Below are 18177 nucleotides of genomic sequence, written 5' to 3' on the forward strand. Positions count from 1 at the left end.
ACTGACCTGTCAAATTTTGTCTATGAAGGCAGTACCCCAGAGGATCATTCCACCACCCAGTTCTATGACTTGAAGATAAAAAAGTCGTTTGCGGAACATTCCACATATTGCGCTCATATCCTGGCAAAACATAAGTGTAGTCACTGCCTGTCAGACTTCTCTACATACCCTCAATCCTATGCCAACATCTTCTTTTCCAGCTTTGCTGTTGATACTAGTGCGGATTTTTCCCCCAGTCTTCTCCATGCCATCGATGAGGGAGTGAACGGTGTTGGAGGGCAATTGAAGACGTTGGCTCATATATATAATGCAGCAATAATATGAATTGTGCATCCCCATTGTAGCCGAGGCTGCCAGTTTTTATTTTTTGACGTGTGCTAAGCATCATGAGGTAGTGAAGGAGATTTGCTATCTCATAGCTCAGGTGGCTATTGAGCAGTTTTGTGCTTTTTACAATTGTCCTTAGCTTTTTTGCCTGTTATGTTTTTCCCGGCCACCCATCCAGGAGAGTCAGGGGACAAAGTGGAATGTTGGGAATTCTCTCCTCCCACAGAGGTCCCCTCAACCACCATGATCCCCATACCCTGTGACATGGGTCGCCACGCATGGCAAACACGCAGGTGGGCTAATGCAAGATGGTATCGCCTCTCACAGACATTCAGGCCCACAAGACTGTCCGGACACTACCCTAGTCGTATCATGGGGTTTTTTAACGAGGTTGTCTGCTCGGTGGGCTCGGGTCCGCTGGGGTGCTGCTCCCCAAAGGAAGCCATCACACTCTTCCCCCTGTACGGACCTCCTTCCATGGTATTTCTGAATTCATTAATCTCATAGATGCTTGCTGGGTATCAAACAGCCATGTTGCAACATTTCCTCAATATTGTAAGCAAGCAAAATCTTTTCTGGGCATCTAGTAGCAGAAGGTTCTATTTTTTCTTTAATGATAGACCCTTTTAGTCGCCTCTTACGACAAGCAGGGATACTGCAGGAATATTCTATCCCCATCCTGCAGGGGCTTTTTTAAAATCAAGCATTCCCAGTTACCAAAGTGGTCTCTCAAATGCTCCACCTCTTCGAAGTATTTGAGGAGATTCCAATGAAAATAATTTTATTAACCACACCCTAACAGCAAAACACTCTTAGTAGGACTTTCTCCAAGAGTTGAGAGCAAGCTGCTTTTCCAATGCTTGCATCAAATAATTATCAGGAATATAGTTCCATTATTTCCAGAATGAGGCTTGCCATCAGCCAAGGCAGATCAATGAGTCAGGAAGTCTCCACCCTCTCTAACAGTGGCTAACCACCAATCAGGCCCGCTCACCAGGATTGGCAGTCATACCAAATCAAATGATGAAGCATTTACACTGACTGAGTTTCACGTGAAAATCAAATTCTCAAAACCTTAGTCAAAAATTGCACAAGCAAACACTCATAACATAGACAATGGAAGCCTAAAATTCATGTGAAGTTGATACGCACATTCAATTTTTCACCAGAATTTGCAAACAGAACCTCCCCTCAAAGGGCAATCAATATCAATTTTTAGCAGAATTATGCTTGACTTTTAGAATAAAAGTTAAGGCTTTGATAATTACCATGATTAATGATGAATAATCATCTATAAGCCATATTATGAGCATTCTGAAATGATGCATTATGGCATATTTGACCTTCACAAAAAATAAACATCGGAGTTGGCCAATCATTCTCAAGGATCATAAATGAATACATAACACCAAATACCATTATGAGCAATTCCTAGGCAAAAATTTATCGTGCAGGAGAGTGGGTGAGAAAAAAATCATGGTAGGGATCACATGAAAGACCATACATTGGAAAATAAGCAAAAAACTTTAATAACTACACTCAACATAAATAATTAATTTCTATGATTCAACAAGAACTGCGAAATGCTGTCACTATATTCCAATGGCTTGATATCAAATACACTATTGCTGTCCATCCATTTAAAATCCTTATTGCGTTCAGGAACAAGCTGTACATTGCCAGATAAATACGTGGCCTTGAAGAAAAACACCTAAATGAAAGAAAAAATCACAATTCATTGGTATTTGCACATAAATAATAGAAAAACTATACCCCATTATCCCACATTTAGAAAAAAATCAATGAAGTGAGTAAGACTTCAAAATTCACCAAAGTAGATAATTCAGCTCCCTTCATACAAAAAATATAAAATCATGGAAATAGTTCCCAAATGAAAGATGTTTTCACCATAGCAAAGTATGGTTCATCGTAGGCATGATGAGAGTAATTCAACCACCAGACAAGTCTCATGTTGAATTCATCATATATATTACGACCTCTCATGCTTAAATGTATTAATGTGGTAATTTTTAAGCAGATCCCACAGATCAATAATGCACTAACAGATGAGTGTTTCATTTCAACCGAAGGCAATGATTGTTGTTTATAATAACATCACTGTTTTTATTAAATTCGGTGCAATTAAAACAGATATTGGGGTAAAGAAGAAGAATGGCTTTAACTTACTTCATTAATTGCAACACTAGAGAATGTGTAAGTAGTGGAAAATTTACCTAGAAGATGCAATGTTGAGTCAGAGGACAGAAAGACAGTCAGGAATCAATATACAATTTAACAGTGATTGGCATAATTGATATTGGATATCAAGCACCTGTGGCTTAATCTTGAGCAAGCTCTGGCCAAACTAATCCAAACCAACTTTGGGGCTGAATGACTGAGTGAGTGCATACAAACAGAACACAATTGCAAATACCAATGGGGCAATTTACCTTAGCCCCTGTAGATCCTCGAGCCCTAATTTCTTTAGGATATTTGTATTTGTAGAATCCCCATGGAGCTCGTCCCAGCATCCTCACCTTCAACTGCTGACCACAGTTCTCCTCCAGAGCCCTTAATGCTGTCTGAAATACACATAATTGATAAATTTTCATATGCTGACTGGCAGACACTGATCAAAAACAATCTTCCTTCTCTATTTTATACCAAGTGCCATTAGACAGAAATACAAGTTCCAGCATCAACAGACCACAATTTGAAATGTTGGGACATTAACCTTCCACCTGCTCAAAACTCAAAAATTGTTCTTATTTTGTACAACCTCTTGAATTGAATGCTGGTGCACACTAATCAACCACATCTTAAATCCGTCTCAATTGTTTTTGGTACACTTTTACTCCAATTGCCTCACACAAAGGTACTTTTCACACCACATATCATGTACAGTAAAAGTTTTGAATTGAATTATGTAGTATAAGATCATCTTTCAGCATCAAAAAGGATGAATAAAGCATAAATTGGCTTATTTTCATGTAGACTCGCAAGAGAGAAGGTAACACACATTCAGTGCTGTCTGAAAATTTATTACGTAGTTCCCTTCAATTAACCCATTCGCTTACAAAGACGGCGATTCGCCGTCCGCTCGAAATAGGCCCTTGGTTACAAAGACGGCGATTCGCCGGCCTCGAATAATACTATTTTTCCCACCTTTGTTTAGTCCATAATTGTCAATTATATTCATTATTTATATTCCCTATTGCTTTTATGTTCTTCTAATGCATACGTCTATGCTCTTATGATATTGTTTTCTTAATTTTATCCTTGTATATACTCAGTGGTTTAGTAGGTATTTTCATCGCGCCGTCTTCGTTTGTCGTGAATCTAATACACATTCAGCAACGGCACGCCTTATTTCACTTTTCTCCCAACATCCTATTTGATAAAGTATTGATGGGTCACCAATTTATAGTCATTGTTAGATGAGTAAATAAATGTCTTACTTTGTATACATGATATTTGCCATCCGCCGAACGTAGCATACTCCTTATCTTCGTCTTGGTTGAAATTGCTACTATGAAAAACATACTACAATGTTTTTCACAGCCCATCAAAAACTACTCTTTATCCTCCTTTTGATATGTACTGCAATATCAACAAAGTCGATGAATTGCAGGTTGAAGCCCTAGCCTTTCGATAGTACGCATTAGTTCACAGCTGTCCTTCCGTCGCAGACAGAGACGCTCGCGCTCAAGACCTTGTATACACGCGCTCCCCCCGTAGCAATGGCCGGCAAAAAGGGCAAGATTTTGACGGACGATGATTTGCAAAAGTATCTATTTGATAGTGACGTGAGTGATTGTGATATAAGTGAAGAGAGTGACATCGATAATACTGAATACTCAGGAAGTGGGAGCAGTGAAGATAGTGAAGAATTTTCTAGTGAGGATGAAAGCCGTCCGTCAGTTCCAAAAAAGGCGAAGGTGGAAAACAGGTGGGATTGGTGCTCAAAAAACAACAGTGTGACAGAATTTAGATTCTCAGGTAATCCTGGAATAAATTAAAGTGTTCTCTTGAGTTTAGGAAACAATCCTAGTGAAAGAGACTTCTTCTATCAGTTTCTTGAAAACGATTTTTGGGAAGTCATAGTAACAGAAACTAACAAATACGCAGATGCCTTTTTGAAATCTGATAAAAGAAAAAGTGAGATTACGAAAGGGTGGTTTGATACAACTGTCGATGAGATTCAGGCCTACTTTTCATTGTGTGTGCTAATGGCACAAGTGAAAAAAAATAAGCTTCAGAAATACTGGAGTCCGCGACAAGTTACGGAAACACCTTTTTTTAGAAGTTTTATAAACGTTTTTTGTTGCTGTCGAAATTCTTACATTTCGTTGACAACTCCATTGCGAATGAAAATGATCGGCTAAAAAAGATATCTCCAGTGATCAACTACATAAATAAAAAATTTAGTGAATTGTACATCCCTGAGAGGAATATTGCCGTGGATGAAAGTCTCATGAAATTTCGTGGCAGGTTCTCCTATGTGCAATATAATCCAAGTAAACGTGCTCGATTTGGAATAAAATTTTACAAGATATGTGAAAGCTCGTCGGGATACTGCCTACAGTATTCAATTTAAACTGGAATAAAACCGCCAGGCGCACAAGGAATACCTTCTAGTGCAGCGATAGTGTTAGAACTTTTGCATCCCTACTTTCGCAAGGGTTACACTGTAGCATTAGATAATTGGTACACATCACCTGATCTTTTTCTGAAATTGATTGATGAGAAAACTAATGCCTTAGGCACAGTTAGGGTAAATCGAAGAAATATGCCAGCAGAGTTCAAAAATGTAAAGTTGAGGAAAGGGGAGGCAAAGATGGTGTATAGCAATGGAATTGCTGCAGTGAAATGGAAGGACAAAAAAGACGTGCATGCACTGACAACATACCATAAGGACTTGGAAATGACTGATACAGGAAAGAAATCAGTAAAAACTAAAGAAGCCGTGAGAAAACCAAAAGTAATTCTTGATTACAATTTACAAATGAATGGTGTTGACAGGCAAGATCAGCAATTAGCTTCGTTTCCAGTAATGCGCCGTTATGCGAAAGGCTACAAAAAATATTTTTTTATGTCATGGATATGGCTTTATTCAATGCGTATGTATTGTATAAGAAACAAACAGGCAAGAAGGTTTTATTCGATGACTTTAGAGAGAACGTAGCCGAGAAAATCCTAGAAGCGGTGAGTATGCCGGACTATAAAAGACGCGGGCGACCAGCATCAGGCCCCTCACCCATGCGATTCCAGGCAGCAAACTGGGGTCATTTCCCGATTCATATCCCGCCAAATGCAGTAAAGAAAAATCCATCACGTAAATGTGTATGGTGCAAATCAAAAGGAATAAAAAGCGAAACCAGGTGGGAGTGTGAAGAATGCCGTGTCGCCCTTCACCTACCGGACTGTTTCAAACTCCATCATACGAAATCAGCGTAAAGTTAAATTTTACTATTTTTTCATAAATTATTTGCAACTATAATATATTGTCATATATTTTAGAATAATAATAATAATAATAATAATAATAGACGTCAAGTGAAATATAAGAAAAATGAAAAAAGCGAAAGAAAATCTTCGTTTGGCATGAATGGCAAGGAGATAAAAAAGCAACTTTTTTCAGATTTGTGCCACATACAACAATGGATATCTCCAGAAAAAATGGGTGGATTTCTACAAGAATTTCAATAATTGCATAAGACACCGTCCTTAATGACAATACAATAAAAAAGTTTCATTATTATTAAAATTGTGCATAAAAATATTTGCTTATAATTTTCACATTTTTTTATAAATGTTTTAAAAAAAATGTTCAAAAAAAATGTTATGGACCAATTGCAACTAAAAGCATTTAAAAAAAAAGGTTAACCTAACCATGTGAAAACTTTCAATTCGATCAATAATAAACTAAAAAATTTATAAGCTCTTCATCATTAGAACGTTTTCTAAAAATAAATAGTATTTCTGACGGAGTACCGTGCCAGGGAAAAGGTAAGCTAATGGGTTAATATCCAAAAATATAAATCTGATCTATCACGAGATTATACATGCAAGTTTTCAGGACATAATAAAAATACCTTCAAGTGCAGTAAAATTTAGTAAGAGTCAAAATTTACATTAGCTGAAAACATTAAAACAAATATTTTTATGCCATTGAAATTTATTTAAGCCAAAATTTCCCTCACATTGTTACATTTATTATTATCTTCTGATGAACTGCTACAAATGCCTTGCCTCGCACATGAAAAATCCCATCTCTAACTCTTGTCAGAGCAATGAGTCTTCATAGATTCTTAACTAACATGTCTCTGTTTACATAGCCCCCAGTGTCGGCAAAGGTGTTACAGTGTGAGTATAGCAGGACAATTTAAACAGCTGCCCATACCTCCTGAAAATACTCTTGAAAATTAAGCTGGCTCACAAAGAATGAGTCCAGTCTATCTGTATCCCAATTAAAACCTGTGAGCTGTACTTCATCCACCAGAGATACAAACCTTTTGAATTAGTTACCAGCATGGTCTGACTGGGTGAAACGTCCACTTTTAAGATGATTCTATAGTATTTCAGCTATGATATGACATCAACTACGATCTGGGTGATGAGGAAGTGTCAGAGGAACGTTTAACAGCAAAAATCAAAATTCTTTGAGTGTGCCTGCTTTACAAGAATCATGGCAGTTGGGTGCATAAGTGCTCCACTTGGGATATGGTTCTTATGGCATCAATTTCATCCAGTCATTCAATCAGAAAGAATAGCACATGGGGTTGATGTACCGACATACATCACTTCTTTTCAGTAGTGAGAAAGGGGAACATAAGAACATAGGAGAGCTTTAATAGCACACTGTGATGCACAGTATATGGTGCTAACTAATTATTAATTTCCAAATTATGAAAAAATTCCTAGATTCCAGACATTTCCTCATCTTTTCCCCATCCAATTCCACTGTATTTCATTTCTCAGACTTTTCCCAGCTTGTCTGGTAACATGCTTAAGTGACTTTCTCTTCTTTCCCCTCATAAAATCTTAAATCCGTCTCTTAATTGAAAGACAATATGAAAAGTATATTAAAAGAAGATACAAACAATAAGCATAGGAAATACAAATCCGACACCCTACCTCATGCAATGCTTCCCCCTCCACATGTTTTGCCTGTGGAACAATCCAATTGAAATTGTTTCCAAGTTGGTGCTCAATGAAGAGTAATAGGTGGCCATCTAACAGCCTGTTGAGGGATTTCAGGTCCTTTTTTTTATCTTCTTCTGGAATTAAAAAAATATTAACCAATTTCAACAGGAGCATCATGATTGAAGGGTTGACACAGCGCAAAGAAAGAAGAGAGAATACATGGCTAATAACCAGCAAAATAACCATCATTCTTTGCTCTAATTGACCAAAGAAAATGATAAAGAATTTAAAAATTTCTCACTCATTAGCGAACTACAGCAATGCTTCAAATAAATAAGGAATTGGGAGAGGCCTGAAATTTGAAGATTCAAGGTAAGAAGAAACATGGGTCCATCACCGGACTTTATCTGAAATAACTGCAGTATAACCTGAGTTTAACAATTGCTCATAATACCCTGAACATTGCTTGCTATATCAGACACTGGCTGCATCCATTGGTGATGGATTAAGCCCCTTATTTCCAAACCCTTCTCTACTCAATGTGTTTCTTTAATATTAGAGCTACATATTTCACTACGGAATAAGATTTTGTTTTCTTTAAATTGCTTAGGTGTAAAATTTTGAAAATCAAGTATCATAAAACCATTATTTATTCTTTGAACTATGTCTTTCTTCGTTAGTCTAACTAATATTTGATTTTTCAGCATCGTCTGTGGAGGAACAATCACGAAAGAATTGCTCAATTATCTGCTTTCCAATCTGTATTTCTTATGTCAATGCCATTCCTCGTCTTTCGCTGCTATCAACAAAGTTTTGGTGTATTCTTTCACGAATATCTCATCTGCATGTGTAATAAAAGGAATATTTAACTTCAAATTTGAATGTTCACGTTCAATCCCTTGCACAGGTTTATCAACTTGCAAACAAGATCTCGGAACGCATCTGGTTGTTATGCCAAAGATTTACTGTATTTCTACATAATTTAATTGTGCATGTCATACTCTGCAGCTATTCCGCAGAGCAAGTATAAGTACTTTAATATATAGTATGGGAGATTGAAGATAAATTTGACAGAGGGTATAGGCGATTCTCCACTTTCGTGCAATTCATACATTTATACATTCCAAATTGACACCTTTTACTTTACTTTCATACGCTAAAGTCGAACTTTCGCCACACGTCCAATATGAGTTGCAGTGGATATGAATTCGAATGTTTGTCTGTAATTTTTTTTAATTCCCGCGATGTTTACTGCACATCCCAACATTCAACTGCTTCATATAGCAGCACATGCAGACAATATGATCGCAGTGCTGACTTTAATCAAGGTGATTTTTTGAGATAGACACAGCTTGCTATAGGCTCCTTTATCAAGATAAGAAGAAAGCTGTAGTTCAGCCTTCATTGGAGAGATTTTTCAAAAAAGTTGACTAGATGCCATTACACAGCTTTCAATGAATTTAATAAATAAAAGTGCTTCTTTCCAATAGTTTTTCTGTTTGATTTCTGTTTAATTCATGTATGACATTTAAACCTTCAGCAACAATATTCCACAAAATATCCAAATTCTGTATGTCTTTTGTCTATCTTGAATAACTTGCAAAATACACGCAATCACGAGATACACTGTGACAATCGATGTCATCCGCCGAGGAAAACTAGGAGTAAAAATTAAAAGGTATCAAGAGTGAGGGTTCAACAATTGCATTTTGTTATGCTTCTTTATAAGTCTTTTTATTTATAATAGACATGGTAAGTGGAATGTCAACTTAAACACCGACAGGAAGTTTAAATTGGTACACGCAACAGAATTCTTGTTTTTTTTTACTTTAATTTACAGTTTCAAGAGGCATTAAATAATGTGAGGAATTTTATCAATTTATTATTAAACATTAGTTCATTAAAATAAAAACTGCAGAAAATACGATTTTAGTATGTATATTGGTGTCCATGGTCTATGGAAACACCTCAAAAAAAAAAGGTGTTTCCATAAAATGCCATGCAGTTCCCCATTAAAAGTACATACTTGTAACACCTACCTGTGAGTCGTGGTGCAAATTTGAACCTAGCAAGTTCTTCTTTGCACAAGTCCTTGAAGTCTTGAGCAGTCTGTTTAGTAACAGCATCCAAATCTATGTCTTTAATCTTTCCTTTCTTAATGAGATCAGCTTCCCTCCTGCATAATAAGTGAAGTTATAATCAATACCATGAAATAAAAAGGGAAATAGGAAACAATCTTACCATAGTACACACATGGAAGTGGCCATATGGTCCACACAACTAAAGCAAAATATGAGAATAAAATAATGTAGTTGCAATTATGTATTGCTATAGTGGTAGAGCCAAGCCAAAAGAAAAATCTGCTAAAACAATCTGATCCTTGGAGGACAAGTGGGTGCTCAGGGTGAGACTTAAAGCATCTGTAACCTCTTTTACACTTTTTGTGGACAAATTGAAAATTGTGAACTCAAACAAAACAACAGGGATATAAAATTTAACTAGATAAATATTTGCTGCAAGGAATTGTGGAAGGGGCAACACCCACAATGCTGGTATTCCATAAGTTTTCACAAAAGACCTATTCAGACGAGGAGGATCAGGGGCCGTATTCTGTAACTCCAAACCGATCGGTGCGGCACCGATTCGTCGGGTGCGACGTCACACCGACTCCCGGTAAGAAGTCGTGCGATTCTGTACGAACCCGATCGGTGCGGCACCGACGTGAGGGCGAGAGATCGTCGGTAGCCTTGCCGACAGCAAAAAGGTGTCGGTACGGCCACCGACTAGTGGGTTTCATCAACTCCCCGGTGCGCATTGTACGTTTTATTTTGTTTTTATCTCATCACCGAGTAAATAATGAGGTTTGCTGCAATGTTATCTTTTTCTGCCCCTTCGAATAGGCCTCTATAATTCACTGTGTCAACATCTATATTGATTACCTTGACATAAATATAAGATATTGGTTAATAAACATTAGGTTTGCCACTATATAATGACTTTCTCTCATTTATGTTACCACTTTCACTCGCTTGTAATAGGATTTCTTTCACTCTATCATCATTTATTTGCTCCTTTGACATAAAAAAGATATTTTTGATTAAATATGAGTTTTGCCGCAATGTTATCACTTTATCTCACTCTGAATAGGCAACTATTATTTCACTCAATCATCATTTGGCGTTTCTCTCGGCATAGAAATAAGATCTTTTTATTTAAGTATGAAGTTTGCCACAACGGTATCAGTTTCTTTCATCTGTAACAGGCAACTATATTTCATTTTATCGTCAGCCATTGATTCCCTTGACGATGAAAGAAGATATTTGTTAATAAGTATGAGGTTTACCGCAATATTATCATTTTCTCTCACTTGGAATGCGTAACTTAAACATATGTATTTCACCCAATCACAATTTCTTTACTTCCTCGTCATTACACTTCTTTTAATTACACCCAGTTCCATATTTTTATAACAATTTCCTAACTTGTTCCTCTAATATGACATTTACATTTGCTTTTGAATCCTACGTTCACGTTCCATGGTATGTTATTTTCGTCTGCTACGGTGCCAATGGCATAACCTTCCGTTGATAACATTTAGACGGAACTTACTTAATGACAACTATATTACCAAATCATGAATAAATAGCAATATACGGAACCAATATTTAAAAAAAGAAACTACGATCTCAAGGATAGTTTCAATAATTCATTCCAGCAACAACAATCTCCATCACATACAAACTTTATTGTGATGTTGTAATATTGTTTCCTTCGATTCTGTATGTACAGCATTACTACCACACATTATATAAGCATTGTTAACAACTTATCCAATATCGTTTATCTTAATCTAGCAATAAGTCGTAATATCCGCAAATAAAAAGATTGAGAATGACAACAACAAACTGTGCCAATGAGTCTTCACTTGTTTTTACCCTTCTTTCATTGGTGGAGACACGTTAGATGACTTCTAACTTCGGATATATTCGGATTTTCCCTGTTTGAGAAGGAGGGGGAACCGTACCGACTGGTTTGATACCGACGACCATACTGAATCGCTGAATTAGCCGTCGTCGGTATGGAAACCGTCGTCGGTACGGAATGATGTGCTGTCGGTGGGCTGGGAAGGGAAACCGACCGGTGCGGTACCGACGAAATACAGAATACGGCCCCAGGACGGTGACCGACAAGATAGTTTTTTATTGGAGATACACAGTCAGTGTTAGGAGAGGCCGTGTTCGAGGCAGGGCAGGGTAGTTAAACTTGGAATTTCCAATACAGGACAAATTAACCTATATAGTAGGGTACCAAAGTCATCAAAGAAGGTTAAAGCAATAGAGTGGGGAGGAGGGGGAAAGTGCAGTAGCTCTGAAGCGGAAAGATTCTCTTTTGGCATTAACCTTTTAAAAACTTGTTTTACGTTCAAATAGCAATTACTTCGTACGAACAATGTTTATTAAAAATAAAATTACAACAAATTTAGATACTTAGAGAGACCAACCGTGCTTCAAGCAAGCTCAAAGCCACACCATGGCCGAGGGTCCATAATGATTAACTGATTTCTATATTCCTCGACAACAGCACTTACCGGCCTTCTCATCACGGTTCACAACACTTATGATGAATTATCACTACTGCATGCGCCCTAGGTGACCTACCCCAGGCAGGACTTCAACCCGTGACCTACACACTAGCATGCAAGGCTTTCACCTCGCCGCACAGTGAGCGAAATACCCAAAAAGGTGGCCAAAATAGGAAAATATGAACTTAGTATATAAAGTTGTTCAAACTTTGTATTGGCTAAAGGAAGAATGGAAGTGCCGAAAATACAATTTTAAAGGCTGGTAAATGTGTTTACGCGTTGATAAACCACTGTGAAAGTGATCTCCACGTGAGTAAGAACGGCCACTGAGCAGCGCAAGAATAAGTACTTGTACTTCATAATAACGCTAGTGCTGGTGTAATTGGGCGATTTTCGTTCTGTAAAATGGATTTAGACAAGCAATATAAGTGCAATCTAAATACATTTTTAAAAAATTGCTATAGGTTAATAAATTGGCAATATTAAAGTTTTTTTTTGACTAAAATTAATACAATATTATTCGAAAAATTATTTAAAAATTAAGTCATAAGTTTAGTATTCTGTCGTATTCTGCGTACTAACAAACATATCATCAATCTTATACATTTCATATTTGTTATGTAACAAAAATTTGCTGCCCCAAACTGCCCCTCGCGAAGTTTAAGCCATTTAATTAATATAATCACATGGCCACGCACCGGGTTCCAGAGTCGGTACTCTACACGCTCATTATGCTTCCGTTAAAAACATGAATATTTTTATGCGAATGTGTTTAGTTATGAAATTCAACTAAGAGCATTTATTTTCAAGTTTCAAAAATTGTTTATACGTTTTTTTATTAACTATTAAAATTTTCAAAGAGGCATCGAAAGACGTTATAAATTTCACTTGTGATTTCAATACTCTCGATCTATATATTTCGACGATTCCGATAATCTTCCGATGAAAAGTACAATTTGTAGTTTCATATTTTTTAGGAGGAATGTGGGCTTGGTTTGGAGACGATTGGGGGAAGAGTCTAATTGGTTTTCAGCGCGGTGAATCGGCTGTTTGGTTTACGGGGAAGGAGTCGGTTGATGGTATGCTGGGACGGGGAGGGTGCACCATGCATGCACCCTTCTCCCAACTTGTTTGTGGGCTCATGTCCGTGATTTACAATGTTTCTTCCTTCACTGTACAAATGACATATTGTATCTTTCTATTGTATTTAATGCTGTCAACCGTGAGGCGGATCGGGGGATATATGCACAATGTGAACCGTGAATGCGGCCCGCGAGCGACCAGCTTGCCGTCAGGGATGTAACGCGCGGCTGTAGCTCGCATTAAAGTATTGTATTACTGGAAAACTATTAAGCGGACGTAAAAACGGAGTGAATTTTGGTCTTAAAGGACCTTAAAATCGTGCGTTACCCCTGAAAATGGTGTTACTTTAAAAAATTGGAAAAATTTAATGTTATTGCATTTATGCTCTTTGAGCGACCTCAAAATGTTAAAAAATTGAGCTGAAATTTTTAGGATATCCATTCTGCACCCCATAGCATATTTTAAGAGGTAGAAATCAAAAATCCGGGAAAAAATAAAAAATAAGCAACACCCTAATGCACATGCCATATTACTAGTACGTATAGTAGGATTCGATGCTTTGAATGCTTTATACATCTGTCCAACAGACTGAACATAAAAAGTTGGCAAGTCCGAGAGCCTGGTTTAAAAGCAACAATGGAGATTAGGAAGAAATCTATTCAGGAGGGATTCAGGTCTCACCTAGGCCTCATTGTTGACAGTCCAAAGCCAAGTTTTGGGAGTAGCAATGACGGAAACACAGTTCGTCGTTTCTTTGAAAAAAGCAGCGTTTCTGCGTCCATTACTGGCTTGGACTTAAATTTGATTAATCGTATGCATACCATTTTGCAAGTCATATCCTGCGGCCATCAAATAGATGTAGACATATTTGAGGAGAATTCAATTGAAACTGCCTGTTTATTCATGCGCTTATATCCCTGGTTCAACATGCCAACAAAGGTGCATTAACTACTTGTACATGGAGAGGAATTAATTAGAAAATCCTTATTTCCCCTTGGGCAGATGTCAGAAGAAGCCCAAGATAAGTGCAATAAATATTTTAAGACGTTTCATGAAGATTTTGCACGGAAATGTTCACGCCGAAAAAATATGCAAGATGTTTTTTCCAGGCTGTTGGTTTTTAAAGATCCGTTAATAAGTAGCCAAAGGCCATTGCCAAAAAAGATATTGCAATGCTTAAGCCACGAGGCGTTGCTTATGATAATGCCACAGAGTGTTACAATGTCTGAAGCTTCATGCTCATCCTCATCGACCTCTCTTGGAGTACCTATATTCCGACAACTCTTCAGACGCCTGTGACTGATGTCCACCTAAACTCATTGCTTGGATAGATGATGTCAGTGCAATAATTAACATTTGTTTGTATCATGAATTTAATTGCTACGCATTTAACTACCCTTTCATTGTTATTTATGTAATAATAATGCCAGATAAATTTTTTGTTCATGTATGTCATTCCATTATTCAGTCATATTTTTGTAAACTTAAAACTATTTACTTTGCCTATATTTCATAGTTTATGTCTTATTTATTCTGAACTTTAATTAATTCATTTATCATAATTCATCTTTTGTTAACTTCTTCATTTCTATAACGTAATTAATATTCCACATTATTTAATCTTTATTCTTACGATGAACGAGTCAAGATCCGCTCACTTGAATTATTAAGTCCACTATTTTGAATCAGTTATTAAGTGTACTGTGATTTAAAATAAGCAAATATTCTCTTCGATAAAATAACAACTTACTTTTCCCGCTCATCTGTGACTTCATGATCCGACTTCAAACTCTTTTCAAATTCCAATTGCTGCAAAAGGGAAGAAAATCTTTTCTCCACGTCCTCCAATTCCTTCGTTATTACCGGCTTCCGCTCAACAACAATGGCACCGAATAAATCCCAAGTAGGTTCCTGAAGGCTGGCAACTTTAGAACAGTGCCTGACTGGAAAGGTGTACGGTGCGGAAAAAGTTTCAAATAAATGACACAATATGCGGCCGATGACAAAAATTCACCAAAAACAGTTGGAAGACGTCTTACCTACTGAGTAACTTCGATGAAATACATTTATAACTCCAAGAACAGCTTTACGGAATCCTTGCATTGCTGATTCGGGACTAGACAATACTTCAGTTCTTACCAAGTATTATTACAAAAAAAGTACGAATGATATAAAGGAATCGCAATCACAGCGAATATCAACTCATTGTAGATAGTAAGGACAGACACTTGGGCCTCAAAATATATCGAATTTTTAACTAAATATCCAGTTAAACAAAAAATTTGCAACACTTATCCTCCCAGGACTCTACAACTCCACTGCCATGCGCCGCATGCCCGCATGCGCCCATGCGCCATGACAAGGCGGGATACAAGGTGGGACAGGTAGCGGCACGGCGAGGGTAGTGGACTGAAAAACTTGCCGTTCATGTTTTGGTCAACAGAGAGCCCTAGCAGTTACTTACGTGACGGTTCAAAATGAAGTACAACATAGCATTTTCATAAAATATTCATTAATTCTTTGGATTAATGTCATTATTACTTTTTAATAATAAATTCAGTTTAATGATTATCTTATACGATATATTTCATGAATTTCGGAAGATTTTCAACACTGATGGGAAACATTTTTCATTTTCCTACGCTTATTATTTTCTCCTTTCATTAAAGGAGAATAATCACATATGAAAGAAATGAAAATTTCTAGAACTATTGTAAACGTAGAAAAGATGCATCGCTTTGACGTATATAAAGTAGCTGATAAGGAACAATGATATCATATGAAAATGTATGCATAAGAGGAGATAGCATTCATCCATTACTTTATAACCTGACAATGTGCTTTGGCATTGTGCATTCGCTTTCGCAACCATGGGCGTTCGCAGAATCAAAACTGGGGGGGAAACTAGCTGTACGTGGTCGTTCAAGTTGTAACTTTTTTGAACAGAAAAGGTCTATGAAACCAAATTTTTAAGGAAATTATGACAGCAATTTATGAGTTTTTTTTATTACTTGCTTGAAAAAATAATGATTTTCATTTTAGTTCCACGTCTTATACCAAAATAATTTCATGGGCATACCCAGGGGGGCAGTTGCAGTTGTCCCCCTGGGTACGCTCATGTTAAGAAGGAATTGGCTTACCCCTTCTCGGCTATGTTCTTCCGTATCTTCGTGTTTTGGGTACCCGGCAAACTGGTGCAGGACCAAGTTAGGTCATGGTGTCTATCCTTGAATATGCGAACCATATGGTCCTCATACGTGATTCGATGTATCATTATGATTCGGGTGAACCACAAATATATCAATAGAAAAAAACAAAGAGACAAACGCGAGTGAATGCAGTCAGTATGTTTAGACTATGGTCCTTATCAGCATAAGGACCATAAATACGCACCTTGGTGCTGGCCATGGTCAGCGTCGCAAGGGTACTTGTGGGCTAATCAAGAGTTTTCCATAAATTGTTGGTTTCATACTTTGGATTATTGCTCCTCGATTCCTCCGCCTGAAACTCAATCCCTCTCAAACTGAACCTCCATTCCGATAAAAAAATATGGCACTAAACAGAGAAACATTCTGAATGTTGCGATTCGCAAGCCCTTCCATGACCACTCTGGAATCCTAAACTCAGCCTGATATAAGGTATCGGCACCTAGCGACCAGTAATTATAACTACCACTTTTTCTACCATGCCTTGCTCCATGCTCGAAAACAAACGAGAGTCATATTTCGATTACCTAAAATTCGAAAAGCACGAAGAACGCGAAAAACAAGCAGTCGGACGCGAAAACCAGGATAATCAGAAAAACGGCACATAGGTACGTTACAATTTCTGTCAAGAGTTGCGGTACTCGCATAATTTTTATGCCTTCTATGGATACCCCTTGGTTGAATGAATATGTGACGCCCGTACTGATTTCACTTAATGTTTAATACGTTCACGGCAATGAACTTTTAATTAAGCTTAGCCTCTGTATTACAGCTTGTTTTTACCGTATTGCTAACCTTCGTGAAACTTAAATTATGAGGATAAGAATCTGTGCTTCTTCGCTCTATTTCAAACTTTCCATATTGAATTACAGGTAAATCATGCTTTTAAAAAACGTTTTGAAGCATAACTTTGGGCGGTATTCAAGTGCTTATTACAAGAAAAAGATACTATCACTGAGGCAGTATGGATTTTCTGCTGCAGCGCTAAATGAAGATTGTTGGCATTTTTTGGGGAGCAGAGCTATCTCTTCGCCAGTGCTAAATGTGGAGAACTGCTTCGTGAAGTTTTCAACGGCCAAGTTTTCTTCTTCTTCCTACCCAAAGGCATCTAAAAGAGAACAGTATTTCAAACGAATTGATGAAGTTCCAGAAGAATTTTGTCTTGTATATAAAGCCGCAATAGACCACTATATTACATTCGGTAGAAGATTTGCGATCCCTTGCAATTTACTTTTGCTCGGTGCCGGAATCGCGAAGGCATACTACTTATGGTTTCCATCGTCTTCGGTTCCCGATATCGTCCAAGAAAATATTCAACTGAATGATAGCATTGTAAGTTTCAGTTCAGACTCTGCCTTTTTTACATTTTTCTTATCGATGGCATTTTTGGCACTCTCTTTGAATTCAGCTCTGTCTAAATTACCCTTAAGGATGTATCACAACCCCGCCAATGATCAGTATATTGCGGTACTCTCCAATGGTTTTGGATATCCTACTAAGTTACCATTTCATAAACGGGAGATTAAAAAGTTGAATCCCTTTGGCTTCTTACCTTGGAAAGAGAATCAGTTTTCTATTCAGTCCAAAAAAGTGATTCTTTTGGAACATTATTTTCGTGTCCCTGAAGACTATAATTGTCTCCTTGGCATTGAATCCGAAGATGGCTCAAACTAAAGAAATGTTTATATCTATGCCTCTGTTGAAGCTTTAGTTTAACATTCTAAACATTTAAATGATATATATTTATGGAATAAAACTATTTACCTTGTTGATTGATATCTTTTAATATGTTGACCCACTTTTAAATATTTTTTTAAGTTGGATATTACTATA

At 37.2% G+C, this 18177-nt stretch overlaps 1 protein-coding gene and 1 long non-coding RNA gene across 2 annotated transcripts; one reads left to right on the forward strand and one right to left on the reverse strand.

The window, feature by feature from the left end:
• Positions 1-1832: 1832 nt before the first annotated feature.
• LOC124159356 (39S ribosomal protein L46, mitochondrial) lies at positions 1833-15463 on the reverse strand. Its single transcript, XM_046535121.1, has 6 exons — positions 15178-15463; positions 14889-15081; positions 9513-9649; positions 7465-7607; positions 2778-2909; positions 1833-2038 (listed from the first exon to the last, which is right to left on the reverse strand). Exons 1-6 carry the CDS (start codon positions 15239-15241, stop codon positions 1880-1882), a joined length of 828 nt encoding a protein of 275 aa, XP_046391077.1. The 5' UTR covers positions 15242-15463; the 3' UTR covers positions 1833-1879.
• Positions 15464-16189: 726 nt separating this feature from the next.
• On the forward strand, positions 16190-17958 carry LOC124159357. Its single transcript, XR_006864950.1, has 2 exons — positions 16190-16952; positions 17217-17958. It is a non-coding gene; the product is annotated as an uncharacterized LOC124159357 (long non-coding RNA).
• Positions 17959-18177: the final 219 nt, after the last annotated feature.

This window comes from Ischnura elegans, chromosome 5 (genome assembly GCF_921293095.1).
Source record: "Ischnura elegans chromosome 5, ioIscEleg1.1, whole genome shotgun sequence".
Classification (NCBI taxonomy): Eukaryota; Metazoa; Arthropoda; class Insecta; order Odonata; family Coenagrionidae; genus Ischnura; species Ischnura elegans.